This window comes from Oryctolagus cuniculus, chromosome 9, assembly GCF_051225735.1.
Source record: "Oryctolagus cuniculus isolate XC-2025 breed Fujian yellow rabbit chromosome 9, ASM5122573v1, whole genome shotgun sequence".
In the NCBI taxonomy this organism is placed as follows: Eukaryota; Metazoa; Chordata; class Mammalia; order Lagomorpha; family Leporidae; genus Oryctolagus; species Oryctolagus cuniculus.
In genome coordinates, this window is record NC_142875.1 from 65,110,907 (window position 1) to 65,132,045 (window position 21,139).

General features: G+C 39.5%; 1 protein-coding gene across 3 annotated transcripts in view; it reads right to left on the bottom strand.

Moving 5' to 3' along the window:
- Window positions 1-10,611: 10,611 nt before the first annotated feature.
- Window positions 10,612-21,139, bottom strand: part of ZC3H13 (zinc finger CCCH-type containing 13) — a 100,569-nt gene continuing 90,041 nt past the window's right edge. For all 3 annotated transcript variants that reach the window (XM_002712953.6, XM_008259990.5, XM_008259989.5), the window contains one exon: window positions 10,612-11,465. In XM_002712953.6, coding sequence (XP_002712999.3) covers window positions 11,295-11,465 — 171 coding nt within the window. In that variant the 3' untranslated portion in view covers window positions 10,612-11,294. The remainder of the gene's footprint in view (window positions 11,466-21,139) is intronic.

Below are 21,139 nucleotides of genomic sequence, written 5' to 3' on the forward strand. Positions count from 1 at the left end.
CATTTGATAAGATTCAACTTCCCTCTATGGTAAAATTTCTCAATAAATTAGAAATACAGTGGGCATACTTAATCATAAAAGACAAAATGACAGCCAGTATTATACTGAACAGAAAAAAAACCTGAAAACTTTACCTTTAAGATCTGGAACAAGACAAAAATTCCATTTTCACCACTCCAATTCAATGTAGTATTAGAAGTGATAGCCAGAGTCATTAGAAAAGAGAAAGAAGGAAATGACATCCAAGTGGATAGAATGAAGAAAGTAAAATTATTCCTGTTTGCAGGTGACATGGTTTTATTACAGAAAAAATTAGAAATCCCACTGATAAATGAATTCAGTAAAGATTCAGGACAAAAAAGCAACATACAAAAAATTAGCATTTTTACACATCAACAAAAAGATTATTGAAAAAGACATCAAGAAAGAAATCTCATTCAAAACAAGCAGAAGAAAAATAAAACATATAGAAGTAAATTTAGGGGGCTGGTGCTGTGGCATAGCGGGTAAAGCCACAGCCTGCAGTGCCTGCGTCCCACATGGGTGCCGGTTCAAGTCCCAGCTGCTCCACTTCTGATCCAGCACTCTGCTATGGCCTGGGAAAGCAGTAGAAGATGGCCCAACTCCTTGGGCCCCTGCATCCGGGTGGGAGACCCGGAAGAGGCTCCTGGCTTCAGATTGGTGCAGCTCCAGCCATTGTGGCCAATGGGAGACTGAACAGCAGATGAAAGACCTCTCTCTCTCTCTGCCTCTCCTTCTCTCTCTGTGTAGCTCTGACTTTCAAATAAATAAATCTTTTTAAAAAAGTAGGGGCCGGCGCTGTGGCGCAGCAGGTTAAAGCCCTGGCCTGAAGTGTCAGCATCCCATATGGGTGTTGGTTCCAATCCCAGCTGCTCCTCTTCTGATTCAGCTCTCTGCTATGGCCTGGGAAAGCAGTAGAAGATGGCCCAAGTCCTTGGGCCCCTGCACCCGTGTGGGAGACCGGAAAGAAGCTCCTGGCTTCGGATCGGCTCAACTCCGGCTGTTGCGGCCATCTGGGGAGTAAACCGGCGGATGGAAGACCTCTCTCTCTCTGTCTCTGCCTCTCTCTTTCAAATAAATAAAATAATTCTTTTTAAAAAAGTAAATTTAACCAAGGAAGTGAAAGAGCTCTACAATGAAAATTATAAAGCACTGATGAAAAAATTAAAGAGGACATAGAACATGGGGAAGACCTTCCATGTTAAAAAATGGGAATTAGTATTTTTGAATGCCCATTATTACCCTAAGTGATGTACAGATTCAATGCAATCTTCATTGTTGCTCCCCCTCTCGCAGAGGAACGACACTAGACCCTGCGCTGTTCTCTTTGCCCGGCCCTTCCTGGGTTTGCTGCCCGCCCCCGCCCCGCCTCCGCAGAGGGGCGGCACCCCCGCCGATTTCCCCGCTTCTGCGGAGGAGTGGCACACCGCCGGCCTGCTCTCTCAGGGGTTGCTCAGATGTTCCTGGTACATGTTGTTTCTCTCCTCCTTTATAGTCCTCTTCCACCAATCCCAACTCTGCTGCCCACACGCTGAGCACACTGCTCTCCTCCAATCAGAAGCAGGATCAGCTCCTGTAGCTTATCAGTCGAATTGGTGAGGCAGCTGTATAGAAGTTGTTTACTCCTTCTCAGCGCCATATGGTGGGAGATCAGATGCATAGAAGTAGTCTTAGTTCCAGTAATTTAGTCTAGTCTCAGTTGCTCCCCACACTTCATCAAAATATCAATGACAGAAATTAAAAAAAAAAATCCTAATATTCATATGGAATTGCAAAGAACCCAAACAACCAAAGCAATCTTGAGGAAACAGAACAAAGCTGGAGGCATTATGACACCTAACTTCAAAACATACTACAAGGGGCCAACGCTGAAGTGTGGTAGGCTAAGCCTTCGCCTGTGGCACTGGCATCCCATATGGGTACTGGTTCATGTTCTGGCTGCTCCACTTCCAATCCAGCTCCCTGCTATGGCCTGGGAAAGCAGTAGAGGATGGCCCCTGAACCCACAAGGAGACCCGGAAGAAGCCCCTGGCTCCTGGCTTTAGATCAGCCCAGCTCCAGCCATTGTGGCCATTTGGGGAGTGAGCCAGTGGATGGAATGTCTCTCTGTCTTTACCTTTCTGTATGTAACTCTGCTTCTTGAATAAATAAATAAAATATTTTAAAAAAATACTACAAAGCTATAGGAATCAAAACAGCATAGTAGTGGTATAAAAACTGCCACATAGATCAATAGATTGGAATAAAAAATCCAGAAATTAATCCTTGTATGTTTCACAAACTTATTTTTGACAAGGGAGCCTAGAATACACATTAGAGAAAGAAAAGTCTCTTCAATAAATGTTATTGGGAAAACTGGATATTCATACTCATGTAGAAGAATGAAATCAGACTGTTACTTCTCAGCATGTATAAAAGTCAACTAAAAATGGATCAAAGACATAAACTACAGACCTGAAATTGTAAAAACTATAATCCTATAAGGGATTAATATCCAGATAAGGAACTCAAACAATTTAAGAGTAAAAAGCAAGTCTGAATAAAAAGGGCAAATGATCTGTATAGACATTTCTCAAGACAAATGGTCAATTTCACTCATTAGGGAAAGACAAATTAAAGCTACAATGAGATATCATTTAATCCAGTTAGGGCTGGCGCTGGGCTCACTAGGCTAATTCTCTGCCTTGCGGCGCCGGCACACCGGGTTCTAGTCCTGGTCGGGGCACCGAATTCTGTCCCGGTTGCCCCCCTTCCAGGCCAGCTCTCTGCTGTGGCCCGGGAGTGCAGTGGAGGATGGCCCAAGTGCTTGGGCCCTGCACCCGCATGGGAGACCAGGAGAAGCACCTGGCTCCTGGCTTCGGATCAGAACGGTGTGCCGGCCGCAGCGCGCCGGCCGCGGCAGCCATTGGAGGGTGAACCAACAGCAAAAGGAAGACCTTTCTCTCTGTCTCTCTCTCTCACTGTCCACTCTGCCTGTCCAAAAAAAAAAAAAAAAAAAAAAAAAATACCAGTTAGATTGGCTATTATCCAAAAGACAAAAAGTAACAATTCTGGTGATATGGAGAAAGGGGAACTCTTATACATGGTTAACAGAAATATAAATCAATATAATCATTATGGAAAACAGTATATATTCTTCAAAAAAAACAAAAATTACTTTATGACTCAGCCAGCAAGTCCACTATTGGGTGTATATCACAGGAAAATAAATCAACTTATCAAAGAGATACCTGTACTCCCATGTTTACTGCAGCATTATTCACAACAGCCAACATATGGAACCAGGGTGCCCCATTAACAAATGAATGGATAAAGCAAATGTATGTGTATACAATGGAGTACATTCATAAAAGAACAAAAAAATCCTGCCATTTGTGGCAAAATGGATGGAACTGAAGGATAACAGGTTAAGCAAAATAAGCCAGGTACAAAAAGACAAAATACCACATATTGTGAAAACTAGTAATACCTGATTTATTAATTTTTTGTTTTTTACTATTAAAGATTTGTTTTATTTATTTGAAAGGCAGGGCAACAGAGAGAGGAAGAAACAGAGATCTTCCATCTGCTGGTTTACTTCCCAAATGGTCACAACAGCTCGGCCTGGGTGTAGGTCAGGATGAAGCCAGGAGCCAAGAATTCCATCCAGGTCTCTGATGGAACCAGTGCTCGGATATGGATTACCACTGTCACAGGCAATGGCTCAACCCACTGTACCACAACTGAAGCCCAAAATATGATCTTACAGAACAGAGCAGACTAGTGGTTACCAGAGACTTAGAAACGTAGGAGGAGGTATAGAGAGAGGTTAGATAATGGGTACCAAAATATAGTTAGAAAGGAAGAATTATTTCTAGTAGTCTATAGCACAATACAGTAATATAGTCTAGAATAATGTATGTTTCAAAATAACCAGGAGAGTCTAAAGGTTCCCAACATGTACAAATGATAAATGTTTTGAGATACTAATTACTAATTACCTTGATTTGGTCATTATATGTTCTACATATGTATTGATTATCATACTGTGCTTTGTATGTTTAAATATGTAAATCGAAATTAAAAAGTGTGGATTAGCAAAAATTAACAAACATTGTTTATTCACCATCTGAAAAAATTTGCAGAACAGATGAATTACTATTAAATTACAATTAATATTAAATCTAATTATTCCATTAATATCAAAATCTCATGATTCAGTTGCCTTCATAAAAGTCTACAAAAAATTTAAGACATCAAGGAAGAGACGTCACAATAACATCAGGAAAAAAAACCCACGATGTTCGGAAAAGAGATTACAGAAAAAATACACACTGTGGGAAACTAAATGGGACACAGGTGGAGAAAAAGAATCCGAGAATCCAAATGAAACAGAAATTACAAAATTAAACTGTCTTTCTGGTAACAGGAGACTAGATAATTCAGATCAACCCTCACACTGAGAAGTAGACAAGCTGGGCAAAACACTTACTTAAAAACTTCTATTGGATATTGGAAAGCCTCTAAGATGGTGGAGAAAAATCTTAAAAAAAAAAAAGTTAACAAGTCTAAAACTTGGACATTCTGAACAAAAAAGCAACGGTGGGAAAGAATTTCAACTCATGAAATGATAAAAAAAATTTAGGTGTTCATATTGACATGAATAAATGAATAAGTGGAGGAAAAATGGGAAGTGCTGTTCCTTACAATAAATGTAAAAGAAATGATAGAATTATAAAATGACCATGTGAGCAACCATCAGAGCAATAAACGTGAAGTATAGAGGGATAACTAATTAATCTTAGCTAGCTTTCTCTTGACGTTTAAATAGTCCTTCTTTCATCCTTTTATTTTCAAAGTAAATTGAACCAAAATTCTTTGGTTCAATCTATTTTCTTTTTAAGATTTTATTTACTTGAAAGTCAGAGTTACACAGAGAGAGGAGAGGCAGAGAGAGAGAGAGAGAGAGGTCTTCCATCCACTGGATCCACTGGTTCACTCCCCAATTTGCCACAATGGCCATAGCTGTGCTGATAAGAAGCCAAGAGCCAGGAGCTTCTTCCAGGTCTTCCATGTGGCTGTAGGGGCCCAAGGACTTGGGCCATCTTCTACTGCTTTCCCAAGCCACAGCAGAGAGCTGAATCAGAAAAGGAGCAGTCTGGACTAGAACCAGGGCCCACATGGGATGCTGGCGCTCCAGGCCAGGGCGTTAACCCGCTGCGTCACTGCGCCGGCCCCGGTCAATCTCTTATAAGTAGAATGTAGTTACTTTCTTGCTGTTTAAGAATATAGTTGGTGAGTATGTTTGGGCTTACATATCTGCACATTCTATTTGTTCCATCTGTTCCACATGCCTTTTTCTCTCCTGCTTGCTTTTTTTAGATGCAGTTATCATTTCTTTATCCCTATTATTTCTGCTTTAAACTTCATACATGGCCTGTAAATTCCGAACTTCAGTTATTTGAGCACTAGTAATTTTTGTCTTACCTCTATACTAACTGGTCTACCTGTTTTGTCGTTATTGTAAAAGGAAATGTCACATCTCTACATTAAAAAAATCAGTACTAGCTACAAACAGAAAGTAACTGTAATATTAAAAGAGTTATAAGCCGGCGCCGTGGCTCAATAGGCTAATCCTCCACCTTGCGGCGCCGGCACACCGGGTTCTAGACCCGGTTGGGGCGCCGGATTCTGTCCCGGTTGCCCCTCTTCCAGGCCAGCTCTCTGCTATGGCCAGGGAGTGCAGTGGAGGATGGCCCAGGTGCTTGGGCCCTACACCCCATGGGAGACCAGGAAAAAGCACCTGGATCCTGGCTCCTGCCATCGGATCAGCGCGGTGCGCCGGCTGCAGCGGTGGCCATTGGAGGGTGAACCAACGGCAAAGGAAGACCTTTCTCTCTCTGTCTCCCTCTCTCACTGTCCACTCTGCCTGTCAAAAAAAAAAAAAAAGAGTTATAACACAAAGGGGCATTTTATACATCACTTTGGGAAACACTTTCATATTTCAAAAGGCTTTGCTGGCCAGCGCCGCGGCTCACTAGGCTAATCCTCCGCCTAGCGGTGCCGGCACACCGGGTTCTAGTCCCGGTCGGGGCGCCGGATTCTGTCCCGGTTGCCCCTCTTCCAGGCCAGCCCTCTGCTGTGGCCAGAGAGTGCAGTGGAGGATGGCCCAGGTGCTTGGGCCCTGCACCCCATGGGAGACCAGGAAAAGCACCTGGCTCCTGGCTCCTGCCATCGGATCAGCGCGGTGCGCTGGCCGCGGCGCGCCGGGCGCGGCGGCCATTGGAGGGTGAACCAACGGCAACGGAAGACCTTTCTCTCTGTCTCTCTCACTGTCCACTCTGCCTGTCAAAAAAAAAAAAAAAAAAAAAAAGGCTTTGCTATGGTCTAGTCCACACTGCTCTTGATGGTACTACTAGCCATAAATAGCATTTCTATTTATTTAAACAAAAATTTGAAAACTCAGTTTTCAGTCACAGTGGCTACAGTTCAAGTGTTTAATGGTCATTCCAGGTCACTGGGAATTACACTGGGAAGTACACTTAGAGAACATCATTGCAGGGTGCACACTGTGTTGAGGAGCACTGTTGCTACACTCTAGCAACCCAATACTCTTCATCCCCCAATGCTGAGTCACTCTAGAAGTTCAGCCTCAAAATGTACCAAAGCTTTTTCTCCCTTTCTTTTTTTTTTTTTTTTTTTTTTTTAAAGATTTATTTATTTGAAAGCCAGAGTTACAGAGAGAGAAAGAGGCAGAGGCAAAGAGAGGTCTTCCATCTGCTGGTTCACTCTCCAAATGGCCACAATGACTGGAGCTGGATCAGGCTGAGTTCAGGCCTTCGCATATTCCAATCCCTCTGCTTGAAATGCTTTTTCACTGCCTTGTTAGCAGCTTTTCAATTTTTAGGTTTCATCTCCTACATAAAACCTTCTCTGACAATCTGAAACAGTACCCTTCCATTATTATTATTTTTTATCTTAGTCCTTTGGTTTTTCCTTTCAGTACAGTTAGAATTATTTCATTTATGTCTGTTTAATTCCCATCTTTGCCTAAACAACTCCAATTTTATTTCTATCTTACCTTAAAAGAGCTTTAATACAGAAAAAAATGTGTTTAAATAATTCAAAATGACAACGTCCATATAAAATGAATGCCAAGACAACATGACAGAAAACATGAAATCTTACATCACTTTTTTTTTTTTTTTTTGGACAGGCAGAGTGGATAGTGAGAGAGAGAGACAGAAAGAAAGGTCTTCCTTTTGCCGTTGGTTCACCCTCCAATGGCCACCGCGGCCAGCACGCTGCGGCTGGTGCACCGCGCTGATCCGATGGCAGGAGCCAGGTGCTTCTCCTGGTCTCCCATGCGGGTGCAGGGCCCAAGCACCTGGGCCATCCTCCACTGCCTTCCAGGGCCACAGCAGAGAGCTGGCCTGGAAGAGGGGCAACCGGGATAGAATCTGGCACCCCGACTGGGACTAGAACCCGGTGTGCCGGCGCCGCTAGGTGGAGGATTAGCCTAGTGAGCCATGGCGCCGGCCTCTTACATCACTTTTAAAACGTGCATATTCCTCAAGAATATGCCATTGTATTCAAAACATTCAACTAGAAAGGCCAAGAAAACCAATGAATAACGTAAGTTTATTCTATAGATTTTTAAAGAGAAATAAGGCCAAGTCTGAGTTGAAAATGAAATAAAACTTTTAGAAAGATGGTCTGTAATTTGAGCTAGGGAAGTCAGGGAAGGGTACGTATCCTGAAGGTGGGAGGAGTCCAAATACCTTTCTGCACAGCACGCTGAGCTCCAGGAGCTGGCTCTTCTTTCTGAGGTGTAACGGCGTCAGCAGTAGAGTTACTATGCGTGTTCATCTTTACCCAGCTGGACAGTAAGGAACAAAGTGGGAGATTCTGCTGATGTCAGAAATTTTCAAGTTAGAAAGCTGTAAAATCCTACTGTAGTCTTGGAGTAGGACGAGGAAGATAATCTGCAATCACAACTCAGAATAAAAGAAGTGACAGGTTAGATTTTTCAGCATAAGTGAATAATTGTGTATATTCACAATTCTTTGTGAAGTAAAATGGTAGCTGTTGTCAGTTAATATAATCCTTTACTAAACAGTGAGAATAGCTGCCACAAAGCAATTAAACACTGACTCAGTTATCTAATCATATGTTAACTCTCCTTTAACTTTTTAATTTTTAAAAAATTTTTATTTACATAAATGGAACAAATTTCATGTATTTCATACATACAGTTTTAAGTACATAATGACACTTCCCACCCCACCTCCCTCCCTCCCTCCCACCCTTCCTCCTGCTTCCTTTCTTATTTTTCTTTTAATTTTTATAATAATATTTTTTTCTCCCTTTGAGAACAAGTTTTATCATTAACTGAAGCAGCACCTAAGGAACAGGCAATGGAGTTGGGCACTTAGGCTTATCTAAAACTTTTAAGACATAAAATTACCCTCCACTTAATACACTAAAACAAAGTAGATCTTTGAGAACAAGTTTTACTATTAACCCTCATAATACAACTCTTTGAGGACAGAGGTCCTGCATGGGAAGTTAGTGCACAGTGACTCCTGTAGTTAACACTCCTATATACGACATCAGTGATCACTTGAGGCTCTTCACATGAGCTGCCTAGGCTATAGAAGCCTTCTGAATCCACACACTCCTTAAATATTTAGCTAAGACCATGAGCAAAGCAGAAGTTCTCTCCTCTGTTCAGAGAAAAGTACCTCCTTTTTCCATGACTTCTTTTCACTGGGGTCTCACCCACCAAGGTCTTTCGAGTAGGACATCTTAAGCCACAGTGTCTTGGCTTTCCATGCCTGAAATGCTAATTCTACTTTGAACTGCACACCTGCTCTTGCCCTTTCTCCACCAGATGCCTCCATAGAGCAGCTAGAATTCAGCTGTGCAATTACGACCACGGACAAACTTGGAGTCCGTCAGTTCTCAGATACAAGACCTTTAACATACTAGCAAATCACTAACAGACTGGATGATATTTTCAAGGAAACTGGTTTAATCAACACTATAATTATGAATTTTTATGGAATATTTAATAAAAAGTCTTTAGAAGAACTTTACAGGTATATGGTTAGAAATACTGAGAATGGTTGAATTAAAAAATGTTATGAGACTTAACAATCTATTTTCATTGGGAGCATAAAGCTCTGAATACTATGATCAAGCGTACAAAGTAACAGTTCTAAGATTTTCTTTTGCAACATAAAGATATTCAAAACTTAAAAGAACAGATTTGAGGCCAGCATTTTGGTGTAGCTGGTAAAGCTGTAGCCTGCAACATCAGCATCCCATACGGGCGCCAGTTCATTATATTGGATGCTCCACTGCCAATGGCCTGAGAAAAGCAACAGAAGATGACCCAAGTGGCTGGGGCCCTGCACCCACGTGCAGACCTGGATGAAGCTCCTGGTTCCTGGCTTCAGTCAGCAGATTGAAGATCTCTGTCGTTCTCCCTCTCTCTGAACTTTTGACTTTCAAATAAATAAAAACAAATCCTTTTTTTCAAAGACAAGATATTCAATTAAATAGCAGACCTAACTACGAAGTTTTCCTTCTATAAGTGAGTAACTTGTGAACTACTCCTCAAATCGGGACAAAATGGAGGCACTATTATTTTTCTTGTATTCAAATATTCTAGGAGTTAGAAATTCTAGAATTTTAAACCTTTATGCCATAGAGAATATTATTTTCCACTATGATTAGGAAGTGGTTTCCCTAAAGTGAATTCAATCCCAGGACTCAGAAAGAATTCTCTTTTTTTCTTCATTCAAAACATTTAGTAAAGAAAAAGGTCACTGGGAAAATTATTACCTGCCTCCATCCTGTCCGTAATTTTCTAATACATGTTTTCAAAGCCATTTGAAACTATGGCCATGCCCTTTGCTAGGTAAGTTTCTCATATAAATTAACTGAATATTAAGTATTTCCTAAAATGAATAGGAACTTTACACCAGTGTCACAAAGGGGTCTTCAAAATGTTCCTTGAAAATCTGCATCATCTTTAAATTCCTTTTTTCCATGAACTTTCTGAAATATCCTTGTATTACCTTTATATAGGGGATACAAAACTACAAGACGGGTAACAAAGGGTTACAGATTTAACAGAAGCCTGTGACAGGCCATCATCAAATTACAATTGAGATTGGTTTCCTTTATTATTGTTCTTATTACTACTGTATACCAAATTCTCTGCAGCTCGCAGTCCATTTCAAGTCCTTCTAAGAATCTACTACATGATTTAGACACGTAGATACAGAGTAAAGCAGGTAAAAGTTTTAAAAAGTAATATTTTACATAGCATAAGCTGGAGACAGTTAAACATAATCAAAGAATGTAACTGGAAAATACGATGGTAGTTTTAAACCTCTGAATACATAGGTTTGTTAACTCTTGGTCTGCTTCAAGTGTAACTAAGCTATGTTTGAAGTACATCTTTGGTGCTTATCATACTATTTATAGCTGTCCAATAATAAGGATAAGGATAGAAGCAGTAAAATATCTGAAGTGCAAAACGTAATGTTGATGACAAATATTTCAGAACATCAGCATTAAAATGAATAAAGAGCAAGTAAATCTAGAACCAGGAAGGGAAGGTACATTTATTAAAAATAAAAATAGTACAGTCTCTGATAACAAACAAACGTTTAGGGTCCAAAGGCATTCAATATATACTGTAACAACGCATACATATTTTAAAAAGCAAAGACTCATGAAATAATATTTTTAGAATTTTCAAAAGGAAAAAGTATCTTGGCTCCCTCCTGCTGGAGATTAGCCTACAGACATACCATGCTGGCCCAGTATTCCCTTTCAAATGTTCTGTACAACATGGTATTGCACAATATGTGCAATTACGGTGATGAATACATTGTTTCTGAATAAAATGCAGTTTTTGTATAGATGATCCAGAACATAAATCAGTGGCTCCATTTCATAAAAAAACATTAATAGGCTGGAAGAGCAGTGACAATCTTTGTCCAAAATCTTCAGTGTTAACACAACATACAGAATAGACCACTAAATCCAGATGCTTTCACATTATTTTTCATAAGTAGCAAGTACTGTGTAAAAATTAATGTAAAATCCCAAGTTAGCCAAAACTAGAGTCTCTAGAGATCAAATTTCTTCCCTCTTTTAGCACAGCTGATAAATCTTCTTTGCCTTTGTCACAACAAAGTTTGTCAAATCAAAGAACTCTGAAAAGTAATGTGCACTGCTGCAGGAGGGTAGTACCAAAAATATACTGAATTTCAGTCTTAAGATACACACAGTTCCTGTTGGATATTGGGCTGTGACAGTTTATTATCTTCAGTCTTTTCGTGTCCTGGGGCATGGCAAGCAGTCTTCCGTTTAAATAATCGAAGACTCAATCGTAATAATTCATTGTCTACCATTGGAGCATTTGTGTAAGCTTGTTTCACAGTACCCTATTGGAAAAAACAAATTAAAACAATGTGTATTTTTAGTTGACAATAGGAAACATCACAAGGCTAACCTCTATCAAAAATATCAAAGTTGTAAGAGTATTTAATTTTGTATGGATATTAAATTAACTTTTTTGCATCTAATTAGGAAATTTGTTCAGATTCAATCAATCTTAGAAGAGAAACTTCACAGGGTACCTAGTAAACAGGAAACCTGTTGCTTAAAGTAGTTATCTTCTCAACAGTACCTGACTGGTAATCAACCAGTTTTAACTTCATCATTTGTACTAGTAAAACAAAACACCATATTTTCGATTTTTGAATGGCAGTACTTTTTCCATGTGATAAAATAAAATCTCTTCTATGAGAGCTAATTCAATCCTATTTTTTTTACTTGACAACTGTTAAATTTTAATGTACAGAAGCATCATTACTTCCTTATTTTTTTTTCTTTTGCAAGCCAAATATTCTACATTTTTTTTTTTTTTAAGATTTATCTATGTATTTGAAAGGTAGCACAACAAAGAGAAAGAAAGAGATTTTCCATCTGTTGGTTCACTTCCCAGATGGCCACATTAGCCAGACTGAAGCCAGGATTCCAGGACCTTCAACTGGTCTTCCACATGGGTGTCATCAGCCAGTACTTGGGCCACCATCTGCTGCTCCTCCAGGCACATTAGCAGGAAATTGCAACAGCTGAGACTTAAACCAGCACTCTGATAGGGGATGCGGCATTGTAAGGGGTGGCTTAACCCGCTGTGCAACACTGGCCCCCATCCCATACTTTTCACTGGTCTGTTCAAGTCTCAAAAAATGTGAGTTCTAGAACTGAATAAATTCTCTAGAAGACAACTGATCATAATAGAACTACTACCTCTTTTGTACTAAAATGTGTATCTCTACTATTGTAACTTAAAGCTACATTAGTATCTTTGAAAGTTACTATACATAAACTTGTGTTAAAAGTTCTCTAATCATGTGAACAATGAAATAAGGGTAATATTTTAATACCTCCAGCATCTTTTTTTTCTTTTCTGGGATATAACATACATAAATAACAGCAGTTCCTTGATCATATCTGCATTCTTTTTAAGAACTGCTTTATTTCCTAGGCTGTGATACAGTAAATAGACTTTTTATGTGTAGTTCTAAGCATTTTATTAAATATAGATTCACATAACCATGGCTACAATCAGGACAGAGAAGTTTGTCATCACTCAAAAAAATTCCCTTTTCTGGTCCATTGTACTCACATCCTCTTCTCTCTTCTAACCCTTGGCAATGACTGGTAAGTTTTCCACTATGTTTTTACCTTCACCAGACTATCAATTAAATAAGTATACAATCTTTTTGAGACTAGTTTCTTTCACTCAGCATAATGTCTTTGATTTTTTTTTTTGTTACTAACAGTATTAATAATTTGGTTACTTTTTCTTGTTGATAAATGCATTCATATTCCAGTTTATTAGGCAGCTGAAGAACACTGGAGTTGTTTTCAGTTTTTGGAGATTAAGAATACAGCTGCTCTACACATCTGTGCATGGGCTTTTAGATAAGCATTAGTTTTTATTTTCTAAGTTAAATGTCTAGTAAGGAAATTGTTGGGTCATATAGTAAGTATGCATCTTTACTTTAAGAAATAACCAGTTTTCACAGTGGCTCTACTATTTTGCATTCTTACTAGCAATAAATATAGGAGTTTTCATTGGTGTGTATCTTCATAAACATTTGATACTGTTAAGTTTTTTTGTCTGTTGCTTATATTTTAACTATTGAGGTAAATGACAAAAGGCATCTCATTGCAGCTTTAATTTGTATTATGTTAAACATTTTGTTTCATGTACTTATTAGCTGTATCCCTTGGGTGAAATGTCTGTTTAAGTCTTAAAAACTGGGCTGCTGGTTTTCTTACTGCTAAAATTTGAGAGTATTTTTAAATATTTTAGCTACAAGTCCTTTTTCAAAAATGTGATCTGTATGTAGGTATTATGATATAGCAGGTTAAGGCACTGCCTGGAACGCCTGCATCCCACATGGAGGGCCTGAGATAGAATCCCGCCTGTTCCTGATTCAGCTTCCTGGTAATGTGCCTGGAAGACAGCGCAGAAAGCCCAAGTATTTGAGTTTCTGCACCCATGTGGGAGACCTGAATGGAGTTCCCTGTCCCCTGGCTTTGGCTTGGCCCAGTCCTGGATGCAACGGGCGTTTGGGGAGTGAACCAGTAGAAAAACCATATCTGTCTTGCTCTCTGCCTCTCCCTCTCTGTCACTCTGCCTTACAAATGAATCAGTAAATTTAAAAAAAAAATGTGAATTTCAAATATTTCTACTATGCCTGTATTTTCATTCCCTTACCAGTATACTTTAGAGAATATGTTTTAAATTTTGACAAAGAACAATTATCTCAAAATGAAAACTTAATTAAAAGAAACAATTTGTATAGCTCCCCACACCAACCCCTTGAGCTGACAGATCGTATCTGTGTGGGTCTACTTCTGGACCCTTTTCTGTTCCACTCATCTGAATTTCTACTCCTTTACTAACACTGTACTATCTTACATACTATAGTTTTGCAGTAAGTCTTGATACTGAGTAGTACAAATCTTCCAACTTTATTCTTCTTTTGTAAAAATTATTTTGGCTTTGCTAGTTCCTTTAGACCTCACACAAATTTTAGATTCAGCTTGTCTATAGAAAAAAAATCCTCTTTAGTTTTTTACTAAAAATTGTGTTAACTCTGCAGATTTATGTGAGGGAGAAGCATAATTTTAACTATATTGAGTCTCCAACTCCATGAATATGATGTCTCAATCTTCAGTTATTTAGGTCCTTGGTTTTTTTCATCACTGTTTTGAGTATCCAACAACTAGATCTTGCAAGATTCTTTTTCTTGTTTCTTTAATACCTAAGTACTTCATTTGTGGGGAAGCTGGAGTATTGCTTCCTAACATTTTAGTATCCAGATGCTCACCGCTGGTATACAAACATACAACTACTTTTTTTATAGGCTGACCTTGTATTTTGTAACTTTGCTAAACTCTTACTAGATCTAGGAATTTTTTGGCAAATTCCTTAAAACCTTTTATGCAGGCAATCATGTCACCTGAGAAGACACACAGTTTTATTTCTTCCATTCCAATCTATATATATGCAATTCCTTTCTCTTGCCTAATCAAACTGGCTAGAAGTTCCAGTATGAGGCTGAATAGGGGCAGTGAGACTGGACATCCTTTCTTGTTCCCAACTTCAGGGACAAAACATTCAAACTTTCATTATTACCTAAGATGTTAGCTGAGGGTCTTATGTACATGTCCTTCGTAAAGACCTCTTCTAATTCTAGCTTGCTAAGAGTTATTACAAAGGAACGTTGAATTTTCTCAAATGCTTTTTCCATCAATTGATATGATCAATATATTTGTCTTTCTTACTTCTGTTAATATGGTTGATTATAATTCTAGCATACTGAGGCATTCCTTTAATCCTAGGCTAAAAATGTATCACTGAACTTGATTTATTAACATTTTTGAGCATTTTTATGCCTAGTTTCATGAGAGATACCAGTTTAAATCTAGTCAGGTGTTTGCAATTCTGGCCTCATAAAATAAGTTGGGAAATGATTCTGCCACTTTAATTTTCTGGAAGAAATAGCAGAGAATTGGTGTTATTTTTTCTTTAAATGTTTTTTTGGTAGATCTTGGCAGTGCAATCACCTGGGACTACAGTTTTATATTTAAAAAATAGAGATGACTCTTCAGGTTGCTCATTACTTCATTACTTACTCATTAAGTTTTGGTAGTCTGTGGTTTTAGAAGAATTTATCTATTTCTTCTAACTTGCCAGCCAAATTCATGTTTATTAAGTTATTCATATCCCCTTATTTTCTTTTTTATTACTTGTGAGATCTGTAATGATATTCCCACAATTTGTGTTTTTTTTTTTTTTTGTTTTTTTTTTTTGGTTAGTCTGATTAGGGAGTTCTCAATTTTATTCATCTCTTCAAGGAACCAGCAGTTGGTGACACTACTTTTCTCTAATGTTTCCCTATTTTTAATTTCATTGATTTCTGCTCTTTATAATTGCCTTCTTTTAGTTTGCACATTTAAAGCTTTTAAGTGTTCTCTTAATATCCTTCACCTATTTCTTGTGATATGGACTATAGTTTCTATATTTAAAAATCATTCTCCTAAACAGACACAATCTCAATGGGTAGGTTGAATGATTTTCCATTTTTTGTCACTTGCTAAGAGTCTAGGGGGCTGGTGCTGTGGTGCAGATTAATCCTCCATCTATGCACCAGCATCCCATCTGGCACAGATTTGAGCCCTGGCTGCTCCTCTTCCAATCCAGCTCTCGGCTATGGCCTGGGAAACCAGTAGAGGAGGGCCCAAGTGCTTAGGCCCCAGCACCTGCGTGGGAGACCTGGAGGAAGCTCCTGGCTCCTGGCATCCAATCGGTCAAGCTCCAGCAGTGAACCAGTGGATGGAAGACCTTTCTCTTTGTCTCTCTCTCACTGTCTGTAACTACCTCTCAAATAAATAATAAAATAAAAACCTCTTAAAAAAAAAATCTACCAATTAGCCCAATGCATGACCCCTTTTTGGACTTTTCTTTTATAGCCATATATAACTTAAATGCTTCTATTTGGTTTTCCTAGGATATTTCATGAGGCTGTCTAGCATCTGAAATTACTCTTCTTTAATTGTATCCTTTTTTTTTATGCGTAGCCTCTAAGAGCATTTCTCAGAGGATTTCCTATGTAGTGTGTGTGTGTCCTCTCTTTATTTATTTATTTATTTTTGACAGAGTTATAGACAGTGAGAGACAGACAGAGAGAAAGGTCTTCCTTCTGTTGGTTCATTCCCCTAAAGGCCGCTACGGCCAGTGCTATACCTATCCGAAGCTAAGAGCCGGGTGCTTTCTCCTGGTCTCTCATGTGGGTGCAGGGCCCAAGCACTTGGGCCATCCTCCACTGTGGGGAGCCATTGCACGGCGCCCTAAAGATGGCGCCGGCTCCTTTCCCCCGGAAGGACTGGCGAGAAACAAACATCTCCTAATAAGGAGATGTCTGAGCTCCCTTCCAGCTTCCGCATTGCTGTACCAATCAATGCTTGCCACTTGGCTGCTTTTGATTGGTGTGCTGATGGCTATAAGAGGGATGGGAGAGGGAAGGAGGCGGGAGAAGAAGCTTGTTCAAGGTTCCTGAATAAACTGCTTGAAGAAGAGTTCGGGTCGTGTCTTCCTTGCTGGTCGAGGGACGCGACAACTGGTGGCCCGTACGGGGAACCATCTCAAACGCGAACTCAGAACTTCCTGCAGTCAGGGCAGCGCTGGTAAGTCCCCCAGGAAAATAAGGTGGGGATCCGCGATAAGAGCGGGAAGTCCTGCGACAATAGCGGGAGGATAGCTCTGCGATTAAAGCAGAGGAAGTTCTGCGACAAAAGCAGAAGGAGCTCTGACCCGTGGCCAGGGAAAGAGTACAATATTTGACGGTGGGTAATTCACAGTCCCATCCAATTTTTCTGGCGCTGAATGCGCTGCTTTGAGAAAACGGTTTGAAACTTAAGCCTAGTACATTGCATAGGTTTTTACGTAACTGTGATACCATTGCACCCTGGTATGTGGTTTCGGGAAGCCTTACTATCCCTTCATGGGACAAACTAGGCAGGGATTTGGATTTTGCATTCGAAAAGGGTAATCTCGAAAGGGGAGTGAGACCAATATGGAAGTTAGTGCGAGCATGCCTCGAGGATGAGCAGTGTAGTGAAGCTATTCTGAGCGGTCAAGCTGCCTTGGAGGAGCTTCAGGAAGAGCGCTCCGAGAGAGCTGCCAGTGAAAAAGGGAAAACTTTGAAGGAGAGTCAGAAAAGAACTAGGAAAAAACTGTACCCTGATCTTTCCGAGTTGCGCAGCCCCTCCTCAGTAAGTAGTACTAGTGCAGAAAGTAGCTCAGAAAGCAGCAGTGAGTCTGAAGAGTGTGGTGATAACAAAGAGTCTGGTATAAAGCAAGTACGGGAATTGAATCGGCAAATGAGGATTTCCAAAAATTACAGCCGCTGAGCCATTACCAGGTGCTCCAAATATATTTACGGATGGGTCAAAAACAGGCTGTGGGGTTTATATGGTAGAGGGTAATGACCCTGTATTTCATCAGTTTCAGCCAGGCTCACCTCAAGTTGTGGAATTAAAAATAGTTATTGAAGTCCTTAAGCAGTGCTCTTTTGCCTTTAACTTGTTGTCAGATTCCTTATACGTGGTGAACGCATTAAAGATATTGGAAACCGCAGGACCGATTAAACCTTCTAGCCCAATTGTATCCCTAATGTCAGGTGATTGCTCATTGTCTGGATGCATGGGCCGCCTGGGGGAGACCCCAGGTGCTAAAAACTGATAATGGCCTGGCCTATACATCTCAAACCTTTACCACCTTTTGCCAAAAAATGGAGGTTCAACTTGTCCATGAATTGCCGTACAATCCTCAGGGCCAGGGCATAATTGAGCGAGCACACCGCACACTGAAAGAATATCTTTTAAAACAAAAAGGGGGGCACGACAGGCCAGGAGAAAGAGAGAGGAAAAATTCCACAGGTATCTTGACCTAGAGAAAAGTCTTAATTCGATAACCCTTTCCAACTTGATGGGTTTTTCTCTTTACAGTTAATAAAAACTTAAGCAATGGGCTCATACGCTGATAATCAATTCTTTTCTGTGCTGCTGTAGCTAACTTATCTAATGAGAGTTTTCATGTGTCTTGAAGGTTTCACAATTTTCTATTGCCAGTATGAGTCTTGATTGGAAAAACTGCATCATGAAGCTGTTTACGTTATATCTTTAAGGTTTGAGTGAGTACCTAACTCTGATTAGATCTAGTCCACAGCCTTGGTTAAACGTACTAATTTTTGACTAAAATGGTTTGACTCTCTGATAGTTTAAATTCTAAACCGAGTCTTTCAACTTTGGGGCTTCCAGTTGGATCCCTGGAACTCTCAAAGGATGGGACTCTAAATTTGTTAAAGTAACAGCTGTTTGAGTCAATTCAAATTATACAAAGTGTATTAAAATGTAGTAAATGATGTCAAATCTATGTTGTATTCATGTTTTTGCTTTTCAGCTAGAGTAGTCTTATAAAAATGAGAGTAAATTCTGTGTATACAAGCCTTTATGTTGTTAACTCAAGTAAGCCAATACAGATTGGTTCAGAAAATTGGGTTAATGCAAACGCCCTTTGGTTCACTTGCTCAGTTTTACATTTACATGTCTTTGATATGCTTTAAACTTGTTTCTCTTAAGGATGAAGATCTTTTCAAAGTTGTAAATATGCACTAGTGACTGTTGCTGCCCAAGTGGTGTTATCCTTATGTTACTTAAAAGCATGAAAATGTAATTTTGACTTTTAATTCAGATAATGGTGTGGTATTCATTAATAGCTCAGTGTTTTAAGTTATCCAGGCATCGGTGCTAAGTAAAATATGGAAAACGTATTATGTGTACTTTTAACATCTTAAATTTGATAAGAGAGACTTTTAAGTTTGCCAGCATGTATTCTCATAGGTTGTCCATACATGATAATTCAAGACTGTAAAAGTAACTACAGGTATAAAGTTTCAGAAGGTGTGAGCAAGTCATGAAAAGTTGTAAAAAGTTTACGATTTTAAAACATTGTTTACAGAGTTTTCTATAAGTTAAATGTTAATGCCAAAATTACACTAACCTAAAGTTGAAGTCTGATCTTCTGTTATAACCATGGGATTTTTTTAAAATGTGTACTAATGTTATTAATTATCTGGAAATGGTCTCAATTGTAAATCTTAAAATCTGTTGTTGCAAAAACTGTAACGTCTCTTTTTAACAGTGTCTGCTTAATCAGTTACTCTGCCATTTCTAAAGTTAGGTCGTGTAAGCTCTTTTTAACTCTGTTAAATAGTTCTGAGTTACGTGATAATTTCATGTGCTAACTCTTATGTTCAAGGTTTTTGTATTTCTGGTTTACCTAAAAATTCATGTTCTGCCAAGTAAATGTGTACTCTACTGTCTGTTAAGTTATGATTGATAAAAAGTATTGTCTTAAAAAGTTATGTTAAATATTATTATGATCAGATGTGGTCTAAAAGTGTTAAAATCGCCCTGACTAAATGTTAAGGAATTCTATTTTGACCAGATACTCTAAGTTCTCTTGGCACCTTTAACAGACTTTCTGAAAATCAAAGTTCTAAATTCTCTGGACTTTTGGTATCTCCAGAGGGCCCCTGGAGATGTCAAAAGATATATCTCTCATCTTGCAGAGATAATAACCAATCGGGCTGTTTAGATTAAAAGTGGTGCCAAGATGTGAAATGATGCTAAACTTCAGCTATAAACGTGTTTCTTTCTAGCTGCTCCAGTCTCTGGCTCAGAAGCCAGATCCTTTAAAGAGGGACTGACAAAGTCTAAGAAGCATCCCATGGTCATGATTTGCATCACCTCAATGTCCAAACCTTAAGCTTTGGCAGATGGATGTTACCCATTTTTCTGAATTTGGTAAACTAAAATACATACATGTTTCTTTAGATACATGTTCAGGTTTTGTTTTTGCCACCCCGCAATGCGGCGAGGCTGCCAAACATCTCTCATTGCCTTCAGGCCTTTGCTGTTCTAGGAACCCCTATACAGATAAAAACTAATAATGGCCCAGCGTATACTTCCAACTCTTTTAAGCACTTCTGTACTAACTTCCACATCTCTCATCACCGGGATTCCTTATAATCCCCAGGGACAAGGTATTGTGGAACGAGCACATGCCACATTAAAAAATTATTTACAAAAAATAAAAAAGGGGGAATACGGGACCATGGCATATTCCCCACAAAAATGGCTATCACATGCTCTTTTCATTTTAAATTTTCTAATACTGGATAATCAAGGGAAAACTGCAGCTGATCGTCACTGGCATCCTGAAACCAAAAGACAACAAGTCTATGTGAAGTAGAAAGACCCTCTAACTGCTCAATGGTATGGACCTGACCCTGTTTTAATATGGGGACGTGGACATGTTTCTATATTCTCGATGGTTACCTGAGCGACTGGTGCGGCAAACAGACAATGTCACAAAGCAGCCCCTCGATCTTCATTATGATAACATTGCTGATTGGGATCGTTACTGCAGCCGTTATAACCGCCATTTCCATTGCAGCTGTGGGCGCTACAACAGCTGCTATAGCGCTCACAGGGACAGTTCAAACTGCTAATACCCTGAATAATTTAACGGCCTCCTTGGCTGCTGCTTTGGATACTCAGACATCCTTAAATGTACATATAAAGGGAGGTTTGATGATTGTTAATCAGCGTGTGGATTTGGTACAGGAGCAGGTGGATACTCTCTGGCAGCTTGCTCAGCTAGGATGTGAGTGGAAATTTTCAGGGTTGTGTGTGACCTCTGTTCAGTACGATAACATGACTCAGGCAGCAAATTACTCTAAACAGTTGTCTCAGATGCTCTTGCAGAATTGGTCCGCAGAATTTGACTACACCTTGAAGCAACTGTGCCTTGCCGTGGTCACCATGAACTCCACATGTGTGGATGTCTCCTTCACATCTGGATTGTCATCCTGGATCCGCACAGCCGTCTCCAACCTGAAGGAGTGGGTGGGACTTGGAGCTTTGACGGGGTTGCTGTTACTTGTTGTGTTATTTTGCCTGTGGTGTT